General features: G+C 45.4%; 2 protein-coding genes across 7 annotated transcripts in view; both read left to right on the top strand.

The window, feature by feature from the left end:
- The window catches only part of CCDC157 (coiled-coil domain containing 157), a 37361-nt gene extending 21461 nt beyond the window's left edge, over positions 1-15900 (top strand). For 2 of the 6 annotated variants that reach the window (XM_066603770.1, XM_066603769.1), the window contains exons 9-11: positions 5541-5680; positions 10463-10560; positions 12950-14840. In XM_066603770.1, the coding sequence (XP_066459867.1) occupies positions 5541-5680; positions 10463-10560; positions 12950-13151 (440 nt within the window). In that variant the 3' untranslated portion in view covers positions 13152-14840. Of the gene's footprint in view, positions 1-5540; positions 5681-10462; positions 10561-12949; positions 14841-15737 lie in introns of those variants that run through there. The other 4 variants (XR_010792855.1, XM_066603771.1, XM_066603772.1 and 1 more) reach the window with 4 other exon arrangements.
- Positions 15901-21815: 5915 nt separating this feature from the next.
- The window catches only part of SEC14L2 (SEC14 like lipid binding 2), a 37597-nt gene continuing 35585 nt past the window's right edge, over positions 21816-23827 (top strand). The window contains exon 1 of the mRNA XM_066603768.1: positions 21816-21961. Coding sequence (XP_066459865.1) covers positions 21908-21961 — 54 coding nt within the window. The 5' untranslated portion in view covers positions 21816-21907. The remainder of the gene's footprint in view (positions 21962-23827) is intronic.

Raw genomic sequence — 23827 nt, 5'->3', positions numbered from 1 at the left:
GCGCGGGTGACGGAGTCACCGTGGCGAGTAAGCCACTCCACAGGTGGTAGATCAGGCAGCCGCAGGAATCGAGGCTGGGGATGCATAAGCCACAGGGAGCCCGCGGGCTGTAGCAGCGGGTCAAGAGTGTCCCCCAGTCAAATCCTTGAGGGCAGAGGGGGACAATATACCAGGTTTCCAAGGAGTCCCAGGACAGAAGAATGTAGGGTGGAGAAGAATTAAGGGCTATTCAGCTGGAGCTCCAGCACCCTGCGTCACTTCGCATGAAAGGTTAGGCCATGTTCCCCATGAAATAACCGTTCTGGGGCATCTTTTCTTAGAACTCTGCATTGTGGTGTTCTTCAGGTATTCCTTCTAGAAATATAAAATACATTTACAACTGGATGTTACCATTCTCCTTGTTAAAGGTTTTTGTTCTTGCACTGTCAGCACTGAAAGGACAATGTGAATTACCTGGGGCACAACTAGTAACTCCAATGTGCTTCAGTCCCAATATGGCCACTGATGTAGGGGCACATGACCAGACCCATCCATCAGCAGCTTCTATTCAATAACCCTACAGCATGGTAGACTTGGTCATGTGCCCCTCTACGAGCAGCCATATTTAGAACCAAAGCACAGTGAACACCGGGCATTGGACTGTAATAAACAAGGGGCAGCGCTACATAGTGGGGAATATTTGGACTGAAATTGGAATAAAGGGTCCTTCACATCCAGCAGAAATCTGAAGGATTATCGTTCAGTGTAAATGCATGCCCCAACTGAATGACAAATGAGAATTAGTTTGCTTCTCGCTCTCCGTAGAGTTTATGCATGCAGAAAACTGAACGACGAATCGGTCCGTGTAAACAGGCAGTCGCTCACTAATGAACGGCTGCCTGTTTATTGTGAATGGAGGCGGACCGGAACGAACTCTCGCCCACTCTACCTCTATTTACTGAGTGATGCTCACTCCTATGTAGAAGAGCTTTAAGTGGTTTATTTTGCTGTTTACAGCAGATTTGGGGAAATGAAGTTAAATTGACCAACCACAGTAGTAATCATGTTACTGGTCTCACAGTTTTGCAGGTAAATCTATAGTAGCATTTGTATGCTGCCAATTAACAAGCTGTTTGAACATCCCAGCCCCTGCATGTGGCATGGTTTCAGCTGCAGGCGGCTGATGAATGCGCTCTCACCCTAAGCCGCTGTTATTTTATACTATTAAGCCTTCATTAGGTCCATTTAACTGAGAATAAAAGCTGTGTAATGTAGATGGCGCATAATCCTAACGCGTAAAATTGCCTTGAATTGCAAGTTGCCACAGCGACGCACTATAATTTAGAGAAGTAAAAAGATATTTAGGGTAATTTATACAAACTACTAAATGATATGTTGCCTAACTGGTTAGATGTTTGTTTTCCTACCATTTTGGTTCTGATGGTCCTTGTCTAATAGCAGCAAAACCAGCAGGACGACCAGAGCCATAAACAGCATATGTGAATACAGCACTAGAGCTGATGTGCTCTGCTGTAATATGGATCCGTACGGCCACTGATGTATATAGTTGTTATACACCATCCATGGACTTTGGGCTGTACTGAAACTCGCTGAACCTATGTCTTGCACCATCAGGTACTGGAGGTACTCTGTGCTCCCAGCACAGGCTCCATGCACATTACCGTCTCCACAGTGCTGGAGTTTAATCAGCTAACGAACAAAGAGACTCATTAGGAGTGACCAACAAGAATCTTGTGAGGAAAACCTTTGAACACAGGTCAGATTGGGGGGAAATCTTTTCCCCCATGCAGTGCTTTCTTCATCCGGTAACCAGCGGTCTCTAGTGAGCGCTGCTGGTCAGGTGATGCGAAAGTGCCATCAGCGGACCAGCGGCACTGCGCTCAATACAGGCTGCCAGGTAGCAGGTGAAGGAAACGCTGACAGCTGCAGACATCGGAGGGGAGCGCTGTATCTTCTGAAATCCACTGTGGGTACACAGCTGATTTTTGAGTCAAATCCGCACCAATTGTGTGGATTTTGACTGTGTTTTGGATGCGGAAATTGCCAGGGAATTTCCGACGTGGACATTCCTCAGCATTTCTACCCCACGTAAACATACCCTTAAAGGGGTTTCTGGGCACAAAAGGGAAAGTTTGAAAATGCTGAACTCTGGGAGGTACAGCTATTTGGGAGCAGGAAAGGCGAATCCCCATGGCCAAACGGCTCAGTCGTAGGACAGAAACAAACAGCGCCGAACTTACCCCAATGACTATAATAGGGTCCATTCAGTTTTCGCTCAGCGGCTCGGCTTTTAGATGGGAGGATAAAAAGTGCTGCATACAGCGCTTTTTCTTCTGGCATTTTGAGCCAGATCTGCAACAGAACCTCCTATCGGAAGTTGCAACGCAGATGTGAAACCACCCAAACCTGTTCCTTTTATCTGCCGCTCTGGACCCTCTTCTTCATCGTGTGCAGCTGCTGCTGTTTATATACATCACTTCCACAGTAAACCCAGCAACAGACTGTTACCTACAGCTCCCGGCATGCATAGAGCTTGTTTACTGGTCAGCGCTGTAGCTCCGCCCACAGCTCACAGGTCCTACAACTTACCAGCACCAACCTCCCTCTCACTCAGTGCTGAAGCAGACAGTCAAAAGCTGCACATGAGCAGTACAGCACAGTGCTGCCGCTCCTGTCCTTCCATCATGCACTGCTCACAGGATGCTGGAGGGGATGGGCAGGGGAGGAAGTAGCAATGTGGACAAAATGTCAGGAAGTGAAAATATTTTTCAAGCGGAGGGTTACATGACCTAGAAAATGAAGAAAGTAGCTAGGCCAGGTACAGTGAACGTATTACAAAATGACTATTTTTGATGATGTACATTAGATTTTAACCCCTTAAGGACCAAGCAACGTAAATTTACGGCGCTTGGTCCTGGGCTTTAATCCCACCTGACAGCTGAAATACGGCGCGGGATTAAAGCCTCTGCAATCAAGCAGGAGCATGTCAGGTTCTCAGCTGTTAGTCACAGTGTGTGCTATGTATCTAGAAGTGAAAGTGGAAGTGTTTCTTTCAGTACGCGACCTAGCGATCACGTGACCGCCACGATCCCTTGGCACAGGAGAGCTGCAGGGTCCTAACAGATCCTGATCAACTCTATTAGTGACTATTGTCACAACAGGGTTTTTTTTCCCCCTTTAACTACGGATCCCATGGATGCCCCAGCTACAGTGGAAAAGTGTGTAATAAAAAAAGTGAATGACCTCCTAAGGATGTGATGGCGAACCTATTACATGCGTGTCAGCACTGACACGCGTAGTCATAATCGCTGGGACACGGCCGCTGTCGGACGTTCACCCCGTTAGTGGTGAATACCGGCACAAGCCGCGGCTCCCCTGCCGGTATTCACTAAGCAGCGCTGATCCCGACGCACACCGTGATGTCAGTGCGCAGCCAGGATCCTCCCCTCGTCCCCTGACGTCTCCTACTGCTTGGGTCCGCGAGAGCGTCCGGGGGAGGAGGCGTCCGGCAGCACACTAACGTCACAGTGTGCGCCGGAGCTCATCGCTGCTAGTGGCGTGGAGGGCAGAGGAAGAGCGGAGCTTCACGAGCTGGAGGGAGTAAGTATATGGATCTCGAGGGGCACTGTTACTGCTGGAGGGCTGCTGGAGGGGGCACTGTCACTGCTGGAGGGCCGCTGTGGGGAGCACTGTCACTGCTGGAGGGCCGCTGTGGGGGGCACTGTCACTGCTGGAGATCTGCTGTGGGGGGCACTGTCACTGCAGGGGGGCTGCTGTGGGGGGCACTGTCACTGCAGGGGGGCCGCTGTGGGGGCACTGTCACTGCAGGGGGGCCGCTGTCACTGCAGGGGGGGCCGCTGTGGGGGGCACTGTCACTGCAGGGGGGCCGCTGTCACTGCAGGGGGGGCCGCTGTGAGGGGCACTGTCACTGCAGGGGGGCCGCTGTGGGGGGCACTGTCACTGCTGGGGGCAGCCGTCACTGCTGGGGGCAGCCGTCACTGCTGGGGCCGCTGTGGGGGTCGCCGTCACTGCTGGGGCCGCTGTGGGGGTCGCCTTCACTGCTGGGGCCGCTGTGGGGGACACTGTCACTGCTGGGGGCTGCTGTGGGGGGCACTGTCACTGTTGGGGGCTGCTGTGGGGGGCACTGTCACTGCTGGGGGCTCATCATTACTGAGATAAGTGAGAGGGTGGCTTGGAGAGGTGAGGGCCTGTGCTATGGTTATTTGGGGTTTATTAAATACATTTATATATTACAATTATACATTTTTGTTATTTAAACTATAAATATCGCGAATTTATGTTTTTTTTCTCTCGAAGTGACACACCGGCCAAGATAGGCCGACTGCACACGGCCGTGACGGGCTCCGCCGCGGTATTCCGCGGCGAAGCCCGTCACGGTGCCCCCCAGAGACCCCCAAACTTACCTGCGGATCCGGCGTCCTTGCTCCCGCATGATGCTTCGGCGTGACGCGCCGCAGCATCATGTGACACGCCGGCCACGTCACATGACACGCCCGCCGTGTCACATGACGCGCGGGCCGCGTCATATGACGCGGCGGCGGTAGGCGGGGAAGCGGTTTCATGCTATCTTCCGCTGTGCTACATTGACTGCAATGGAAGCCGTCCGTGCGTACACCTGCGGCAAATAGAGCATGCCACGGGTGAGGTCGGGTGATTTCACGGTGCGGAATTCTGTGGTGGAATTCCGCACCATGAGCACTGAGCTATTAGGTTCAATAGAACCTAATAGCTGCGGACAACGCAGCGGATTTCCGCCGCGAATTACGTGGCGGAAATCCGTCCGTGGGAAGGAGCCCTTATGCTCTGTTTTTTGGGAATTTGGACACACCAAGTTTAAAAGGTTGCCCATCACTGCCCTAAGGTCTTATATTACTTCCTGGGGGACATAGATGGTAAAAAAAAGTTACAGGAATAAATAAAAAAATTACAGAATACAATAAAATAAAAATACATAAAAAAGAAAAGGACCCACTACCGACGTCAACCAAAACTGTCGCCGTATGCGCCCTGTAATCCAAAACTATAGGAATTATATATCAAAATGTCCGAAACAAAATGAGGAACCCGTTCCCATACTTTATTTTAGCATAAATATACTAATTTAAAAAAAAAAACAACTATAAGTGTTTAAAAAATCATTGTTTTAGCTTTTTATGGAAAAAAAAGGCAGTGAAAAAAAAAGATATTAAAAAAATCGCCCTATATGTCCTGGAAAAAAAACGCAGAAAAAATAATTTTGGTAGCTAAAGGAAAAAAAATACGGCAGTAAAACCACCACATGGGTAAAATCCCTAAAAAGTGTCTGGTCTTAAGGTACAAAACAACCTGGTCCTTAAGGGGTTAAAATGTTTGCCTGCACCCAGGATACCCCTTTAAATAACTTTCTGCCCACAGTATGGTTAAAATAAAATTGCTCAACACCTAAATCACTTTTTAATAGGTAAATGGGGAAACACTCCAAAGTTTGTGTCCTTTAGCTTGTACACAATAAATACAGGCTCTGCTGTTCCACATCATAGGCTCTGGGGACATTACAGAAGATATGGAAAAACAGATTCAAGCTAACAGTGTCCGTATATGTATTCTTGAGGAGGAGAATTCAAAACTGCGAGTAAGCCTGCATAGACTTGGAGAGAGAAGCAAACAAAGGGCACTGAAGGTGAGTGTAAGGACAAACAAGAAATGGGGAAAACGACTAACTACAGAAATACAGTATGAATCCTATTTAATTTTTGTGTGAGTTTGCTTAAAGGGGTATTCCTACCTCGGTCATTTATTGTATATCCACGGGATACATGTGGGTGTACCTGTGGGACCCACACCTATCTCAGGATCGGAAGTCTGCCTATTTGTCATCCACACAAATAAGTTCACTTCTGAGGGAGTCCCGAAAACAGGCAAGCTTGCCCCCATAAATATCTAAGCTGGGAATATCCCTTTAAAAGAAGATGTATGCGTTTTACAATCAACTTTCTTTTTTTTATTGCCTCAGTGCATCTAAAAAAAAAGTTGCATTTTTGCTCCTGTCACCCGGGCCCTATTGTATTGTCTATTAGCAAGAAGAGGAAAGATGTAACACATGACTGCAGACTGGTTTGTTTGTAGCCTGTAGCTATGGAGACACATTGGTCTGTCCAGGATCTGTACACACAAAATGGGACAATTTTGTAAAGTTTTTTGTTTATTTTTCCTTTTTTAATTTTCAATGTATTGAAGCAAATAAATTAAAATGTTTAAAGGGGTTCTGTCACTAAAAAAGAAAAATGCTATACTTATCTATTCCTCCCCCATCAGTCTACTTACCAGATCTTCACCTCCCTTATCTTCTCCTGTCTCCTGCAGTCCAGGGGCTCACATCACCTCCAGCTGCCTGATTCTTCTCCTTCCTCTGAGGTTATGTACATTAGGTTGGCAGTCTGCCAATGTACATTACGTCACAGCTCACAGGCCAGCAGGAGGACTGTCTATCTTCTTCAGAGATTGCTCATGCGAGCTGTCTCTGAAATAGATTACAATTCCTTCCTAGGCAGTGAAGCTACAGCACAGGGATGTGACTTTCACTGACCCAGCAGGAAGGAGTTTGTGATAAAGCAGCCTTCATAACAAGCTGGGCCCAGCCTGCAGTGAGCTGACCTGGGGAACTGGAGAAGCTCAACCAGGAGAAGATGTGATAAGGAGACAGACAGGGAAGGAATAGGTACGTTTAGATAATTTTTTTTTTTAATGACAAAACCCTTTTAACTATATACATATTCTTCAACTAACCATAGACTGAGTAATTTATTTAGATAATAACATGCTACTGATGAAGAGCCTAATAGAGTGATATCATGAAATACTTCAGACTCTAAAAATGTGCATAGTAAGTTTTGTAAATTTGATCATGGTTCGACTTACTACTACTTTTATATACTTTTAGTGAACTTATGGAAATGCTGTGTGTCAGTGGGGACACGGAAAGATGCCCTGCAGTTTATCCTCTTGGATGCCACACTCAGTAGTGAAACGATTTAGACAGAGACTTCTTCCATTATCTCCATGCAATGTAATCGCGGGGTGCCAGTCAGTTGCTATGGCATCTGGGAACCTATTAGGATGAGATGCATAATACATTACAATTAAGAATGCTCAAGCTCAAAGGCGGTCAAGTCCCCAAGTGGGACTAAACTAGAAACTAAAAAAATGTAAAACATGAAAAATCCTTTCATCATAAATGTCGTCTGTAAAACAATTTTTTTTAAAACAGCCCAAAAAAACCCACATTTGAGACCAAAATGACCTGAGTTAGTCCGCCTGCAGAATCCGGCCCTGGCAGCAGCGACGTCCGCGGTTTTCTTTTTTTTGGTCCGTACGGTTCGCTGTCGGACATGCGCAGTACAGATATATTTTTTTTAAATCCTGTTTTTCCCACGTCATCGCTAGGTGATGACCTTTCCACAATGTCAATTGCGGATCAGACGGCTTCCATTGACTTCAATAGAAGCCATCCGCGCAAAAAAAAGCATGCTGTGATTTTTCCTCCACAAGCAGAAACCGCCATGCCATGTTATGGATGGTATTTGCTGCGGATTTAGAATGTGGACGCCCACACCGAACTCCGCAATGCAAAGCTACCCGTGTGCACACAGCCTTATGATATTATTTCACCTGAATGGTGAATATCATAGATACATAAAGAACAATGCCAGTATTGATATGTTTTGGTCACCTTGCCTCTCAATTATATAGAATGCAACATGATCAAAAGTCCAATATACCCCAAAATGGTACCAATGGAAACTGTGAATTCATCCTACAAAATAACACTACAGCTCATTAATTTCAGTACACCAAAAATAAGGCAAAAACATGGTTTGTACTCATAGACATTGTTTACAAATGAATTGAGCCTTGATTTCTTGAAATTTTTCGCTCATCACCCTAAGGGCTTTAGTGTTTTTTTAACGCTGTGATATCGTTGCATTTTTTTCAATGGGACTTTATAATGTTAAAATCGCACAAATATCGCAAATACACAAAATTTTTGTGCGATGCAATTTTAACATTAGAAAGTCCCTTTGAAAAAAAAACTCAGCAATACTGCAGCGTTAAAAAAACCGCTAATGGGTAAAAGCCCTTAGGAGTGATTACAATATTTCTTATTTGCCTAAATCTATGTTCATTACAAACTAGCTTCTCTTGTTCATTTCCAAAGCATCAACAATTAGAGTGGTTCATTCAAATTAACGAGCTGTAGCATATAAAAGCTAATAAATAGTATACAGAATAGTGCCATAGAATATTGCCAGGTCCTTAAAGCCCATAATAGGAAGGTCTTTAAGGTGTTAGATAATCTCTTTTTACAAAATACACGCTGAATGTGCTATTCAGATGTAACACTAGATGCAATCTTGTACTGCAGTTTCTCTACGGCTCCCTACAGGACAGGAAGATACAATCACTGACAAAAAAAATCAATCATCTAGAAGAAGTTGTCGGAATCGAATGAAACTTTCTCTGTGTGATTGTAAGGTTGATATAAGTGATTGCAATATTAGAGCAAAAGGAGAATTTATTGCTGTAAACTGACCCCTTGAAGGGAGGCTCTAGTACCCTGTTGTACTGCCTCTAGTTTATATACAAGATGTGATACTGGCGGGCATCGAGGCTCTAGTACCCTGTTGTACCGCCTCTAGCTTGGATTCAAGATGTGATACGAGCAGGCATGGAGGCATACAGGTTCCTTATGGTATCCTACAGTATGTCTGTCCACATTTGCAGTACCTGAGCCTCTAGATCACGCAAACTCGTAGGCTCCCAAAGTTTGCATCCCAGATGGTCCCATACATGTTCTTTTGACGATAAATCTGGCAACCAGGCGGCCAACGGAAGTGTGACAATGTTGTGTGGACGTTCCTGTGACACCCTTGTGTGTGCGGCCGAGCATTATCCTGCTGGAAAATACCTCTTAGAAGTCCTGCCATGAGAGGAACACAGGTGGCTGCAGGATGTCCTGAACATATTACTTAGTTGTCATTGTCCCTGTTTGCTCTACTAGGGGTGACCAACTGTATTATGCAATGGCCCCCCAGACCACCAAACCAGCAGTGAGGTCAGTGTGCTGCTCCACAACAAAGGCCGGATTGAAGAGTTCAACGCCTAGGTCTCCAGGCACAAACACAGCCATCCTTAGTGCCCAAACTTAACTTGGATTCGTCGCTGCAGACAACCCAGCTCCACTCCATAGCAGTACAATTTTGTCATTCATGACACCACTTCACATGGAGGAGATAGTGGGTGTCAAAGGCAGTACATGTAATGGGCACCATGAAATCAAATGTCCATCAGACAAGGGCCTGGTAATGGTTCCGACAGACACAGGGGTGTAACGATGGTATCGCCTGTCTTTGGGTGGAAGATAATAAAACAGACAATCAGACAATCTTTTCCCACATCCACTTTTCTCAACACCTCCCAATAGTCTGGTCAGAACGGCCCATGTAGTGAACAGTTTGTCTATTAGACCATCCAGCTCCTCATATTCCAATAATGCACCCCTCTCAAACGGGCAAAATCTCTTTGTATTATAGAGGCATCAAGTGGTCAACAAGCTCTACACAAGCAGAAGAAGAGGTCACTACACACAAGGAGCCTCTGAGAGCCTTTATAGGCCAAGGGTGGAACCACTTTAGGGCCCCTGTCCATGGGCATTGCGGTATCCCGTGGCACATCTCAGCCGCGGGAGCCACCACCTGGGAGCAAGAGCGGCAGACAGTTCTCCGCAGGTCAGCCTATCTGGCAGATGCGAATTGCCGTCCAAGAGCGGAGAATCGCAATGAATCTCCGCTCGTGGACACGGGGCCGGCACTTTGCATAGCAATGCTATGGAAAGCTTCAGCCAGGGTGATTCGCCGGCGAAATCACTGCCGTGGACAGGGGGCCTTAAGGCCTCAGGTGGCAAGACCGTTCATCTAATCACACCACATCTCTAATCATTTGCATATCTGCATGAGATGTAACTGCATGCCGAGTTTTGCAACAAAACTATAACTCCGTCTAGGGGCTTGATTATTTTTCTAACAAAGAGCGTACTTCCACAGAGTTTGCCTGCATTATGGTGCCCCGGCAGACAGGTGATTGTCAGGCATCCTGTCGGGCATCAGCATGATAAACAGTCCTAACCATGTTAGGGATTGAAGTCATCAAGCCACGTATTCATCCTATACACTTTTCTTGTTTTTGAATCACTAATAATCACTCATTCAGGTAGCAGTTACACAAACCAAGAGATTAAAAAAAAATATTTCTCACTCAGTTCTAATCAAACTTGTGTGCAACGACAGCCTTTTACAGTCGTCTTGTGCTAACTGCTATTTGTAAGGTCACCCTTAGTTCTGGGGATGATAGAAGTACTTTGCACACCCTATGAAACCAATGTTATCACTTGGTTGTTGTATCACAGGTGGTTCCTCAGGCTCAGCTCTGGACTCTTCCTACCACAGTAGAACCTTTGTCTCCTGAACCCCAAAGGCAAAGCAGTGGCAGAAGTAGCACAACAAAGTGAGTATTCACTAGCCTTCTGGAAAATGCCATACAGCTCAGCAAATGTTCCACTGCTGATTCATTAGCCACGTAGTTCCTCAAAGTGAGCATGTTATTATTGTTTTCACTTTCAGTAGTAGGGGTACGTTCACACGTCGCTGATTTACTGCAGATTTTGTTGCTGATCTTGTTGCAGATCTGCAGCAGATTTCTTCTTCCAGTGGAATTATTGCACATGCACTTGCTCACTCATCCTTATTGACTTCTATGGGAACCATAGAAAAGTAGAGAATCCTCCATTTTTGGGGAAGGGAGGGGTCGCGCAACTGAAATGTGCCCACATAATACAAAAATGTGAATGACTCCATTGAAATCAATGGGTTCTATTCTCTACATATTGCACCCCAAAGAAGGAGCCCTAACGCAAGATATGCATGTATGTGTAGAATACCACACAAGAGAAACATACATAGGTGTTTGTAGCTAGACAGGTGTCAAAAATAAAGACATATATTTAGTTCTGTAAAGAAAATAATATATCATCATGTGATGACAGAATTAGTCATGCCACATACCTGACTCCATTGTAAAGAGGATGTGGGCAGTCCTTCAGCTTTGTGTATTGGATTATGAATGACTTTGCAATGGAAGTCAGAATTCAAACTACAATTAGATCTAAGGGAGCTGACCTGATCTCCTATTACTGCAATGCCGTGGCTTGTTGAGAGGCAGAGCATGAAATATACAGTAGTGCTTAAGTCCCATTTATAAGTTTCTTATTCCAATTTTTAAAATTGTACTAATATGTATAATGTTTAGCATTTTGATAAAACTAATCATAAAATGGTAGAGTTGGAAGGGACCTCCAGGGTCATCGGGTCCAACCCCCTGCTCAATGCAGGATCACTAAATCATCCCAGACAGATATCTGTCCAGCTTCTATTTGAAGGCTTCCATTGAAGGAGAACTCACCACCTCCTGTGGTAACCTGTTCCACTCATTGATCACCCTCACTGTCAGAAAGTTTTTTTTCTAATATCTAATCTGTGTCTCCTCCCTTTCAGTTTCATCACATTGCTTCTTGTCTTTCCTTGTGCAGATGGGAATAGGGCTGATCCCTCTGCACTGTGACAGCCCTTCAGATATTTGTAGACAGCTATTAAGTCTCATCAGCCTTCTTTTTGCAAACTACACATTCCTAGATCCTTTAACTGTTCTTTATAGGACATGATTTGCAGACCACTCATCATCTTGGTAATTCTTCTCTGAATTTGCTCCAGTTTGTCGGTCTTTTTTTAAATTGGGGTGCTCAGAACTGGACACAGTATTCCAGATCAGGTCTGACTAAGGAAGAGTAGAGGGGGATAATTACCTCACATGATCTAGACTCTATGCTACTCTTAATACATCCCAGAATTGTGTTTGCCTTTTTGGCTGCTGCATCACACTGTTGACTCATGTTCAGTCTATGATCTATTAGTATACCCAAGTCTTTTTCACGTATGCTGCTGCTTAGCCCACTTCCTTCAATTCTGTATGTGCTTTTTCACTAGCAATACTATATCTTAAGACAAGACAGAAGATGACTATTTACATGTAAGGATTTAATAAATGATGGCGGCAGATTTCATGTATGTACAATCAATTTTCCCTAATTATTATAGAGATTTTCTGGGACTAAAATATTGATGAGCTTTCCTCAGAACTAGTCATAAATATCAGATGGGTGAGGATTAGACTCGCAACACCCCCTAGCAATCAACTGCTTGAAGAGACCACAGCATTCAGGCGAGCACTACAGGCTTTTCACTGTATACCCGAGACAGCGATGCTCATTTTGTAGCAGTAGTGACTGATATTGCAGCTCACTACCATTCACTTGAATGGGACTGAGCTGGACATAGGCAATGTGACAAATGGATGTGATGTCGCATGTCTGAGAAGAGACCTCGGTGCTCACCCAACTGCCGTGACCCCTTCAAACCGACCCTTATCTATCAAATACCGATGACCAGGGGATAGATCATCAGTCAAAATAGATCGGGTTACTATAAAGATCACTGGTGTGTACAGGTAAAGCCCTTAGCGTTAGTAGAGTTGACTGTATCACATTTGACCTGTCACTTTTTACCTACTTTTTTGTGACCTAACTTCACACTTTGCACTGTCCATTACTATGGTTTACTATGTTGGCTGTTGCAGTATTTACCTACTGTGTCCCAAAAGACAAAACCCCATAGTGATGCAATGTATGTGCTCTCTAGAATGTCTTACATCACTTCGGCTTTGCCCAGTTAGACCTGTTTAGGATTTACTGAGTTGACGTTTTTACAGAATTGACTTATTATTGTGTGTTTTTGTTTTAATTTTTGCAATTGTGTTTTGTTGTATTTTTTGCTGTCTGTAGGCCTCCAAGTCCCAAACTAAACACAGTGACTCTCCTGAAGGACACAATGAAATCACCAATTCCTGGTCAACCAGAAAGAAAAGGCTCACACCATTCTCTAAACCTTGTTACCCTACCCCCGGAGAACTCGCCCATAGCGGCTTATGCACGTGTCAAACATGTGAAGGGAAGAAACCAAACCTCCAGTTCAGATCGCAAGTAAATAAAAGACAATCGCCTGAAAGGGTCCGCCTGATTATAACCAAGCTGGAATAATCCGACTGACATCTGTGACTGCTGTTAATGGGAATGTTTAGCAGCAAAACCAAGTAAAAAAAAGTGTATACACACATCTTTTTTCTGAACTGGAAAAGTCTTGTTATTTCAGGTTTCTTTTACAAATATGTGCACTGCTCAAAAAAATATGCATTGCTTAAGGGAACACTTGGGGTGCGTTCCCACATAACGGGTACCACTTGCGGCTGAGACTCCGCCCAGCTGCGGCTTCCAATAGCCACCCAATCTTGCCAAACGTATCGGCAAGATTGTGCTTCCATTGGCAGCCACAGTAGACCACTGGAGGTCATTATGTAGGGCTGTTACATGGGAGCGCACACTTAAAGGGGTTATCCGGTTACATAACAATGTCCCTTTAATTGGACTTTCACTATTAAAATAACAGAGAGCATTACCTCTCTGCCATCGGATTCCAGCGCTGCACTCCTGCTGTGGTCTTGTCCTTTGTTTTGACAGCGGTCCTACAGCGTCACTGCCCGTTCCCCTGGCATCAGCACTCACATCCTGAGCATCGTGATGCCAGGAGTTTGAGAACATGATGCTTCAGCTTCTGGCAGCAGCGGTCACCTGACTTCCTCTGACAGCTGCTGTCAAAACAAACACCAGGACCACAGTGGGAGTGCAGCGCAGGATGTAGGTGGCTTTGGAGAGGTAAGTACTGCTCTGTTTGTTATTTTAATCCCTTAAGGACCAAGTGCTTGGCTCTGGGCTTTAATCCCAGTGCAAAATTAAAGCCTCTGCTCCTGCAATCAAGCAGGAGCAGGTCGGGTCCTCAGCTGTCAAACACAGCTGAGGACCCATAGGGGAAAGGGGAAGTGGTTTTTAACCGCTTCTGCCTTCTCCTTGTCAAGCTATAAATTTTAAAAACCCTTTTTTAAAGCTTTTTACCCCCCAATAAAGCTAAAAAAACAGAAGGAAAAGTCAGTGAAAAAAATATTTAAAAATAGCCCTATATGTCATGGGGAAAAAAAGCTGCAAAAATAATTTTGCTAGCTGAAGAACAAAAAATAAATAGGGCAGTAAAACCACCACATGAGTAAAATCCCTAAAAAGTGTCTGGTCCTTTTGAACCAAAACATCCTGGTCCTTAGGGCTTATTTACACGTCCGTATATCAGCCTGGTTTTCACGCCTGGCCAATATATGGAGGAGGGGGCAGGGCCAGGAGCAGTGCACTGAGCTGGTACCCGCTCTCCACCCCTCGCCACGGTTTGCAGTGGGAGGGGTGGGAAAGGGCGGAGCTAAATTCCACCCCTCCCATTGCAAATAGTGGTGAGGGGCGGAGTGGGGGCAGGAGCTCAGTGCACTGCTCCCGGCCCGCCTCCTCCCCTGGAGAAAGGGACACCGTATATCGTCCAGGTGTAAAACCCGGCCGATATACGGACGTGTGAATAAGCCCTTAAGGGGTTAATACTGAAATTCCTATAAAAAGGAAGTTGTCATATAACTGGATGACCCCTTTAAGCATCACGGTATAACCACAAGTCACTCAAATTTCAGGCGTATCAATCTGTATGTTTAGAAAGCATAAGTGATTGAAAATCAATTTCACCTGTTTTACAAGCGCTGCGGAATAAGTTAGCGCTATACAAATAAAGATTATTATTATAAATCAATTTCACCTGTTTTACTGCAAATGAGAATAAGTGATGGAGAGGCGACAAGACAGTCCCCTATAAGGGAATGGTTTGGCAGGTGGTGGCCACAAACAATTACTCTCACCTTGTCCTTCCTGATTGATTAGTTTTGCTAGTGTCCTTATCACTACTTGGTATCATGATGTGGTACTTGCAGCCCAGTCAGGTTGCACAGGTTAGTCCTGCTCCTCCAGCATGGCACATCCACATGTAGCGTCGCAGAATAGTTTACTGTGTCCGCCTGCCCAGTCTCAAGAGCATGTACCAGGACATGGGCTAATACACTATAAGAGCTGAACTGGGCCATAGAAGGGCATCAACCCAATGTCAGGAACAGTATATGCTCTTCTGTATAAGGAAGAACAGGAACCGCACTGCCAAAACGCTACAAAATAACCTCCAGTGGGCTACTGACCTGCATATTTTCCACCAAACTGGCATAAACCGCTCCATGCAGGTGGCATGGGAGCCTAGTGACCTGTAGTGGGACCTCTGCTCACAGCCCAGCACCATGTATCATGACTGCATTTGCCATAGAACACTAGAATTGGCAGGTCCACCATTGGCACCCTGTTCTGTTAACAGAAGAGAGCACATGTGACAGGCGTAACAGAGTCTGGAGACGCTGTGGTAAACATTATGCTGCCAGAAACATTAGTGTTGCCCTATATAAGGGACTGCATACCCATAAAATTGGTTTTATAACATGGTGAGCTCTGATACAGCAGCTCACTGTAGTATTTCTCTAAGTAGCGCACTTACCGTAGTAGTCAAATACCAACTCTACACAGTGATACTGATTACAGTACAGTTAACTCCAACCAGGATACATCACCTGGAATCAATAGAGGTGTGTGTTTTTTCTTCTCTTTCTAGGCCCAGACCACCCTGAAGACTTCTTCCAGCAATGAGTTGCCTCTGTACACTCTCCCCTGCCTGCTGCTATCCCAGTGTCCCTCTCAGTACTCCCTGCAGTACCAGCGCCCCCTCTGCAGCCCCAACAGTTGGACTCTTAGCACTCAATCATCTATACATGGATTAAGCTTTATTTATATAAAATCACTTTAAAACCGAAGCTCTAATTTGGAGTTTGTCCATAATTATACAAGTTGTGTATTAAACAGTTAACAATCTGAAATGCTTCCTTTTGATAATAAGAACAATTCTAATAATATTTAAAATAATTGCCTGTAATGCAAGTGATAAAAGTGATTCCACAACAGAGCCTCACTAAAATTGCTTTATCACATAGGGGGTGGGGGGTTTGTAAAATATAGTTGAGCGTGAAACTCCTGTGTATGGCTAGAAAGTTCTGCAATAAAAGAAAGTGCCCAGAAAGACTGACCTTAGTAACTCAGTCAGATGGTCTGTGGATGGCTCTATTACTACACATCACTAACAGCTACCACTCAGTTCAACATCACGATTGAGCCAAATCCTGTAGGCCACTCCCTGCTCACTGCTGCTCGATTCTACTGGATTCTGGCAAAGAAAGTCCTGACCGGGCACAATTTCTCGCACTTGTTTGATTTTCTATCTGTTAAACTGGATTTGGGCAATTGAGTAATCAGAAGCTTGATATGTTCTTAATAGCATTAGTGCAACTGAGACGGCACTATCAGGGTTTTCCCACAGCGTCTTATCAAGAGAATATATTCATTGGAAGGACAGGTGCAGAATATCGCCGTAACCAATATAAGCCTCACACTAAAGATGACAAAGTAACACGGCATAAGTACAAAGGAGATGAAGGTGACGTTTAAAGGGGTCTGTCAATGATTATATCTTAATGGTTAGAAAAATCTGGTTAAAATAATTGAGTTATTCCATATCTATATGCCCTTCTGTGTCCCAGTGATAAGGGGACTCGACAGTGGTTTAGGTGGTCTAAGCAGTGCCCTTGCCCTCATGGTCAGCTCGTTGTCAGGGAGTCCTATCTTGTGTTGATAATTGTCCAAACCAAAGGATATTCATAATCCCATCAGCCCGGTCCATATTCTCCAATGCTTAATAATGATCTAATTCACTTACTAGATAAGTAGGAGATCCTTGGCACTCATTTTACTCAAGTTATATGCAAATAATTATACACATACTGCAAAGTATATAGTCTGGTTATGTTATTCCATGGCAGGCAGAGCCAAGATGACAGTCGCTGCCTTTAAAGGGGTTGTCTCGCGGCAGCAAGTGGGGGTATACACTTCTGTATGGCCATATTAATGCACTTTGTAATATACATTGTGCATTAAATATGAGCCATACAGAAGTTATTCACTTACCTGTTCCGTTGCTAGCATCCTCGTTTCCATGGTGCCGTCTAATTTCAGCGTCTAATCTACCGATTAGACGCGCTTGCGCAGTCCGGTCTTCTCCCTTCTGAATGGGGCCGCTCGTGCCGGAGAGCTGCTCCTCGTAGCTCCGCCCCGTCACGTGTGCCGATTCCAGCCAATCAGGAGGCTGGAATCGGCAATGGAACGCACAGAGCCCACGGTGCACCATGGGAGAAGACCTGCGGTCCACCGTGGGTGAAGATCCCGGCGACCATCTTCGCAAGGTAAGTAAGAAGTCACCGGAGCGCGGGGATTCGGGTAAGTACTATCCGTTTTTTTTTTAAACCCCTGCATCGGGTTTGTCTCGCGCCGAACGGGGGGGCTATTGAAAAAAAAACAACCTGTTTCGGCGCGGGACAACCCCTTTAATTTAAAATTAGAAGACTGGGTTCACACCCTAATTTCAGCCTCTTCTACAAACCCAGTATATAAAGCCTGACACAAGCCTGAGACTCTTTAAAATTCTTTTTTTACATTTGTTTTTATTTAAATATTGAAGATTACAATGAGAAGAGTGAACAATGAATGAGATATGTTATAAATACACCAGATAATGTGTAAACCAATAAAGTAACCACCTACCAGGTAACTCCACAGAAAATAGGTTTCTTTGGATTTTATATTGTCTCAGACGTAGCTTACTGTGTGTTCATTACAGTGGGTCAACCATAGGGACCCACAGTAAAAAAAAAATCCAAAGCACTTCTAGTGTTTTTTTTGCTGTATAGGGACATACCGGCCCAGCAGAGACCAAAAGGACGCTCTTTTAGCCTCTGCTGAGTGAATAGTCCTATGGACAACCTTAGGTTTTCTCAGCACACATATAAGGCTAACTTCAGATGGACGAGTGCGAAATTGGGCCGTGAATCATGGCCAGATATCGTGCTCGCCAACATGCGATATCCCTGCTGATGTGAGGCATTTTTATATCAAAACACTACCTTTCCTCTTTAGGGAGAACACCTAGATGGTGAGTGAGGGGACTCAAAAGGCCATTCATGCTCCTCTGGGTAATATGCAAATAAGGGAGATGGAATAATACATCCACAGTGCCATCTATTGGAAGGCAGCATTCCTTTAAGCCAAAGTTAGACTCTTTATACAAGCCTTGTAACAATGGCTGGGAATTAATCCTTTCCAATCCACTGTCTGACGTCTAAAGACATTATAATTTAAGGCTGAACAGCTCTGATCTTGGAAGACGTCCGTCAGGGTTCTCTTACTGTATATTGCCAGCCTCTCTGCTGTCGGAGCCTATCCAACGTGTCACCTCATGCAGTACTGGCTTTAGCCAGCAGATAGCGCCGTTGTATAACGGCAGAAAAAGAGTAAGCCCTCTAGGAAAACCACCAGGATACAAATTGGATTGGTAAGGGTTAAAAGCAAAGCCAGACTCCATGTACAGATAGCTGTTTCAGGGTATTTGCCCTTCATCAGTAGGCGCCTGGCTTTGCTAGTGAGAAGCCTGGGACAGGGGGTCAGAATTTGCATATTACCCAGAGGAGCATGAATGGCCTTTTCAGTCTCCTCACTCACCGTCTAGGTGCTCTCCCTAAGGAGAAAAGAAAGCATTTCTGACCCCCATCCCAGGCCTCTCACTAGCAAAGCCAGACTCCTGGCTTTGTGAGTGAAGGGTCAGAAATGAAACCGTGTGTTTTTTAAAAATCGCCTGCGCTGTTAAAAAATAGATGCGTTTAAGAAACAGCTTTTAACAATACATTTTTTATTAATACGTTTTTTTAATGCAGTTTTTAATTGCATGTTAAAGCCTAGGGCTCCCTGACATGGGCTATTTTTGTATCAGTGTTTTGTGAGCCACAACCAGAAGGAAGTCCAAAATACGGAAAAAATGCAAATCTCCCTATGATACTTTCTCTCTGTAAGTTCCACTCCTGGTTTTGGCTCGCAAAACACTGATACAAAAAAGCCCATGTGAAGGAGCCCTAAGTGAATCCGCTACGGGCCTTCGTAGCGAAAAACCAATGACCTATATGCTTTCGGCCTCTTTCACACAGGCTACAAAATCATCGCTACAATGTGAAGCCCGTGGTTTCCAATGGGTTCTTTCACATGAGCGATGTTTTGTAGCGAGATATTGTAGCCCGTGTGAAAGAGGCTTTAAATCTGTAGTGGCCAGACGGGAACCTAAATGTTGCAGATTTAGCTATGCTATAACCCTTTCCAATCCACTGTCTGACGTCTGAAGACATTATGATTTAAGGATGTACAGCTCCGATATTGGAAGACATCCGTTGGGGTTCTCTTACTGTATATTGCCAGCCTCTCTGCTGTCGGAGCCTATCCAACGTGTCACCTCATGCAGTACTGGCTTTAGCCAGCAGATAGCGCCGTTGTATAAGGTAGAAAAAGAGTAAGCCCCCTAGGAAAACCATAATACAAATTGGATTGGAAAGGGTTAATTGCAGAAATGGGGTGGATTTTAAATTTAGTATTTCATTAGTGAAATCCACAACATAAACAACACATGCTGTGGATTTTGAATCCGAAGTGGTTTGCAAAACGCTGCGGATTCGTTTTAGAAATCCCCACAAGCCTTGTAATGTAAATGCTGTGGGTTTTCTGGACCAGAAATCAGACAGTAAATGGGCCGGTGTCCCTGTGTGGTCTGATGCAATAACTGGAACTTTATAACAATCTTCATAGTGACTCCAAAGGTGGAGCTGATATCGTTATCACTTTATATCTACTTGAGCTTTAGCAGACGTTATGTAATAACGTCAGATAAGAAATGTGCTGTAAACCGTAGTAATAAACCTAATATTAGGTGCTTTTTGTTGTGTCATATATGCCCGACTTATGTCATGGTCTCAGTAGCCCCTTATAAGACCCTCCAAGCTTCACTGAGTAAACAGTTGGCTGAGCTGCAAAGCAGGAAACGCCGTGAAGGAATACGTTACTGCTGTGCGCGGTTTCTCAACTCGGGTTCCTCAAAGCCGGCTCAGCACTAAAGTGACGTACCATGTACTGTAGGGACAGCACACTGATCAACACTAGCGAAGGATGTGCCGAAAGTGGGCACGCCTTCTCTGCCAAAACACTCCGTTTTATTCTTTTTAAGAGCTCCTTCACACTGGCGAGAAAATTGCGGCAAAATCGCAAATGTGTTCAGGCAATTTGTGAGCATCTGCAATGCTTTGTCTTGTGAAAAGTCGCGCATCCAACGCCGCCGCTTGTGATATTTGAGTGTGATAGACAATAGGAGTTTCTGATGTTAAAACCGCATCGCATCACACGAAAATCACAAGTTTGTGCGCTGCAATGCGAGAAAAATGAGGCTCCATAGGAAAACGTGGGCTAGAAAGAAATCACCAAATGCAGAAAGAGAGGACACAGCGTGATCTATTTATCGCAGATGGGAAGGAAGCCATTGAAAATCATTGGTTTCATCATTCTGCGTTTTCACTCCCTCTCGCATTGCGGGATTTTATCACAAGTGTGAGGGTACCCTAAGGGCTCCTTTCCACTGGCGATAGTAATATTGCTGCGAGAAAATCGCGATGTTAAAATCGCATCGCAACGCTGCAAAAAATCGCAAGCTTTTGCGTTGCGATGCGAGAATCTGTTTTGCCATTGCACTATATGGGCGACAGAACAATGCATTTTCTCTGGCGTTTTTATGGTATTTTTGCAAAATAGTTTTCTTTAGCACCTACTTGGTTATTTATTTATTTGTGGCTTTTTTCACATTAAAAGTTTTTATAGTGGAAGAAATGCAACAACACTATACGCGCACATTTATACGTTTTTTTCCCCATGAGGATGTCTGTGGGAGAAAAATGCCAAAAAGTGACTAAAAAAACACTAGACGTAGAGTTTAGGGGAAAAAAAGGCAGAAAAGAAAAGAGAAAATCTCAAGACGAGCAAAGGAAAATCTCACAGAAAAAAATGCGTTGTTTGTAGTGAATTGACTATTCCCCTCCTTCCCGCTAAATGTCCGTTTACAGCAGTGATTTATCCCTGGAACAGGCGAACAATGGCGGAGATCGCTGGGCGGCCTGTTTATACAGCGCTGGCTCGCTCAGACGTGGGATCGGCCAGTTGTTCGCAGTCACTGTATAAGTGAGAACGACGGAACGATCCGTATGTAAATCAGGAATTAGTGATCGAGCCGATGATTATATTTACGCCTGCAGGAAAAAACGCTGAATAAAAAGCGAACGATCGTTGGCGGTGGATTTTGACTGTTTCGGAAGCGGAAATGCTGCGGAACGTCCGCCCGTGTAAGCAGACCCTAAACCACTCGTTTTTGCCACTATTCAGTGTCCCGTGTAAAGCCCCCTAAGATCAGTCACCAGGAGCCGTTGGTTCCTTGTGGCTGCCAGGACCAATCACTGGTGACAAAGTGAAGGCTCATAGATGAAGAGAGCTGCCTGCATGCAGTCTGAAGCAATGTATAACGGGCAGTATATAACGGACAGTATATAATAGATGGTATGTAATGGGCAGTATATAATGGACGGTGCAGGGTAGAGGCTATCACCCCCAGACAAGTCTGTCCAGATAAAGAGCTGCTAGTAGTGGCGCTGCCTCTCCTGCCACCCACCGCGGCCGGGAATAAAGGGCTCACTGTGCCTTTAAGAGAGGCCGGCTTATAGGCGGAGCCCGTGCGACTAATATAATACACGGGGCAGCGGTGACTGCGTGTGACAGCGGCACACCCATCCGGCAAGCAGAAGAGGGCAGCCAGGTGCCAGGATGAGCGGACGGGTTGGGGATCTGAGTCCGAAGCAGGAGGAGGCCTTGGCCAAGGTGAGCTCGCTGAAATATGTGCTCGTTCACATGGCGCTGCGACTCTGAGCATCTAACTGCAGTAGCTGGTCACTAGCCTGCTGGTAGGACAGCAGTGTGCCCCCCACTGGCAGGAGCAGGAGCCTGCGGAGTGCTGCTGGCTGTCCCCCTAGCAGTAATCCTGGGAGAGCAGCATCCCAGCAGTCTGTGCAGCCCTCTGCTGTCTCTTCTACACTCCAGCGATGTAATGTCACCGACCGCTGCTTCATGCCGCTGTTCATACTGGCCGATGAATGCCGCGCTCGTTAAATCACATTTACGGTAAGTGAGAACGCCTGATTAGCGAACGAGCCGACGATGGTTTTCATGCTTGTATAAAAGGAACAAATGAATTATCATTCATAGCTTGATTGTTGGTTGTGTTTACACTGAACGATTAGCATTTCATTCGAACGATCCAGCAATTTTTTAAAATTTTTTTTTAATTTATTTTTTAATTATTTTTTTCCCCTTGAATGCTCATTCCGTGTAAACGCACCTTAAGGCCTCCCTCACAGGCGTTTGCCGAAACGCAGCGTGTTTCAGCACTGCGTTTACTGCGGTTTCAGCACAAGGCATGCATTTTCCAGCAGCCAAGTATGCTGGAAAAAAAAATCAGTTCTTCTCCGGAGCTCCGGGCACTTGTCATCACCAACAGAGGATCTTCTGCTAGTGACGGGTTTGAAGACCCCACATCCAGCAAGAGATTGCTCTGATTGGCTGAGTGTCAGTAGGCTCAGCCAATCACAGCTGGCGCTGGATGCACCAATCACAGCCATTCTTTGAATGGCTGTGATTGGTGCATCCAGCGCCGGCTCTGATTGGCGGAGTTGGTGCTCCTGAACCAATCAGAGCAATCTCTCGCTGGGAGGCAGGGATTTCAATCGCTGTCACTAGCAATAGATGCTTTGTCAGCCTGCCCGGAGCTCAGCAGCGTGTACCCAGACAGCACCAGCTAGGTGACTATTCCCTTTTTTTTTGTAGGTAGTGCATCCAAAAAAGGGGCACCAAGTTGTGTCATGTTTTCAGCAGCGCGGAAACCGCTGCCCATTCATTTCAATGGGCGACGCATGGCCGAAAACAGCTGAAGATAGAACATGCATCGCTGTCAAAGCGCAGCGTTTTGATGCTGCTGTGATCAGCCCCGTTGACATGAATGGGAGCCTTGTACAGTGTTCAGTGCAGTGCTGAAAAGGCAGCGCTAATCGCTGTACAAACATGCCCGTGTGAGGGAGGCCTTAGTACTGTAGCTTACATGAAGTGCAGAGAGGTGAGCTGGTCCGGCCTCCTTCCTTTGCATGTGCCGGATCGCAACTTCTCTGTGCCATGAACAAGGCTTATTTGCATGCGTGTCGGCGTGTCGTACTGTTTCTACTCACAGGACGTGTTTTTTTTTTTCGCATGCAAGACACAAACATGCCCCAATTGAAATAACTAAATCATCTAATGAGTTCCAGATGTGTTCTTTTCCCTTTTACGGACTGGTCCGGCCACAACAGTTTACAATGCTATGAACTAACAAAAGTAGTAATACTTACCTTCCGATCCCCGTGCCGACACTTCCCATCAGTCTTGGTCCTTCCTGCCCCAGTGAGGACAGCCAATCACTGGTGATGTCACAGTGCCACTGCAGTCCCCGCTGCCGCCAGTGACTTGTCATTGCTGGAGCAGGGAGCCTGGAAGTGTCGGCGCGGAGTGGCAGAGGATTGGTAAGGTAAAGTTTGCTGGATGGGCCCCAAGGCCGCTCTCATACATGCAATTTCCTGCCATGGTATAACGCTCCCTTGGGGCCTTGCAGACATGCTCTCGAACACAGCGCTTTCTAGCACCGCGACTTTCTAGCACCGC

This window comes from Eleutherodactylus coqui, chromosome 5, assembly GCF_035609145.1.
Source record: "Eleutherodactylus coqui strain aEleCoq1 chromosome 5, aEleCoq1.hap1, whole genome shotgun sequence".
Classification (NCBI taxonomy): domain Eukaryota; kingdom Metazoa; phylum Chordata; class Amphibia; order Anura; family Eleutherodactylidae; genus Eleutherodactylus; species Eleutherodactylus coqui.
Note: the sequence above shows the minus strand (reverse complement) of the source record. Positions and strands in the feature narration are given on the sequence as shown.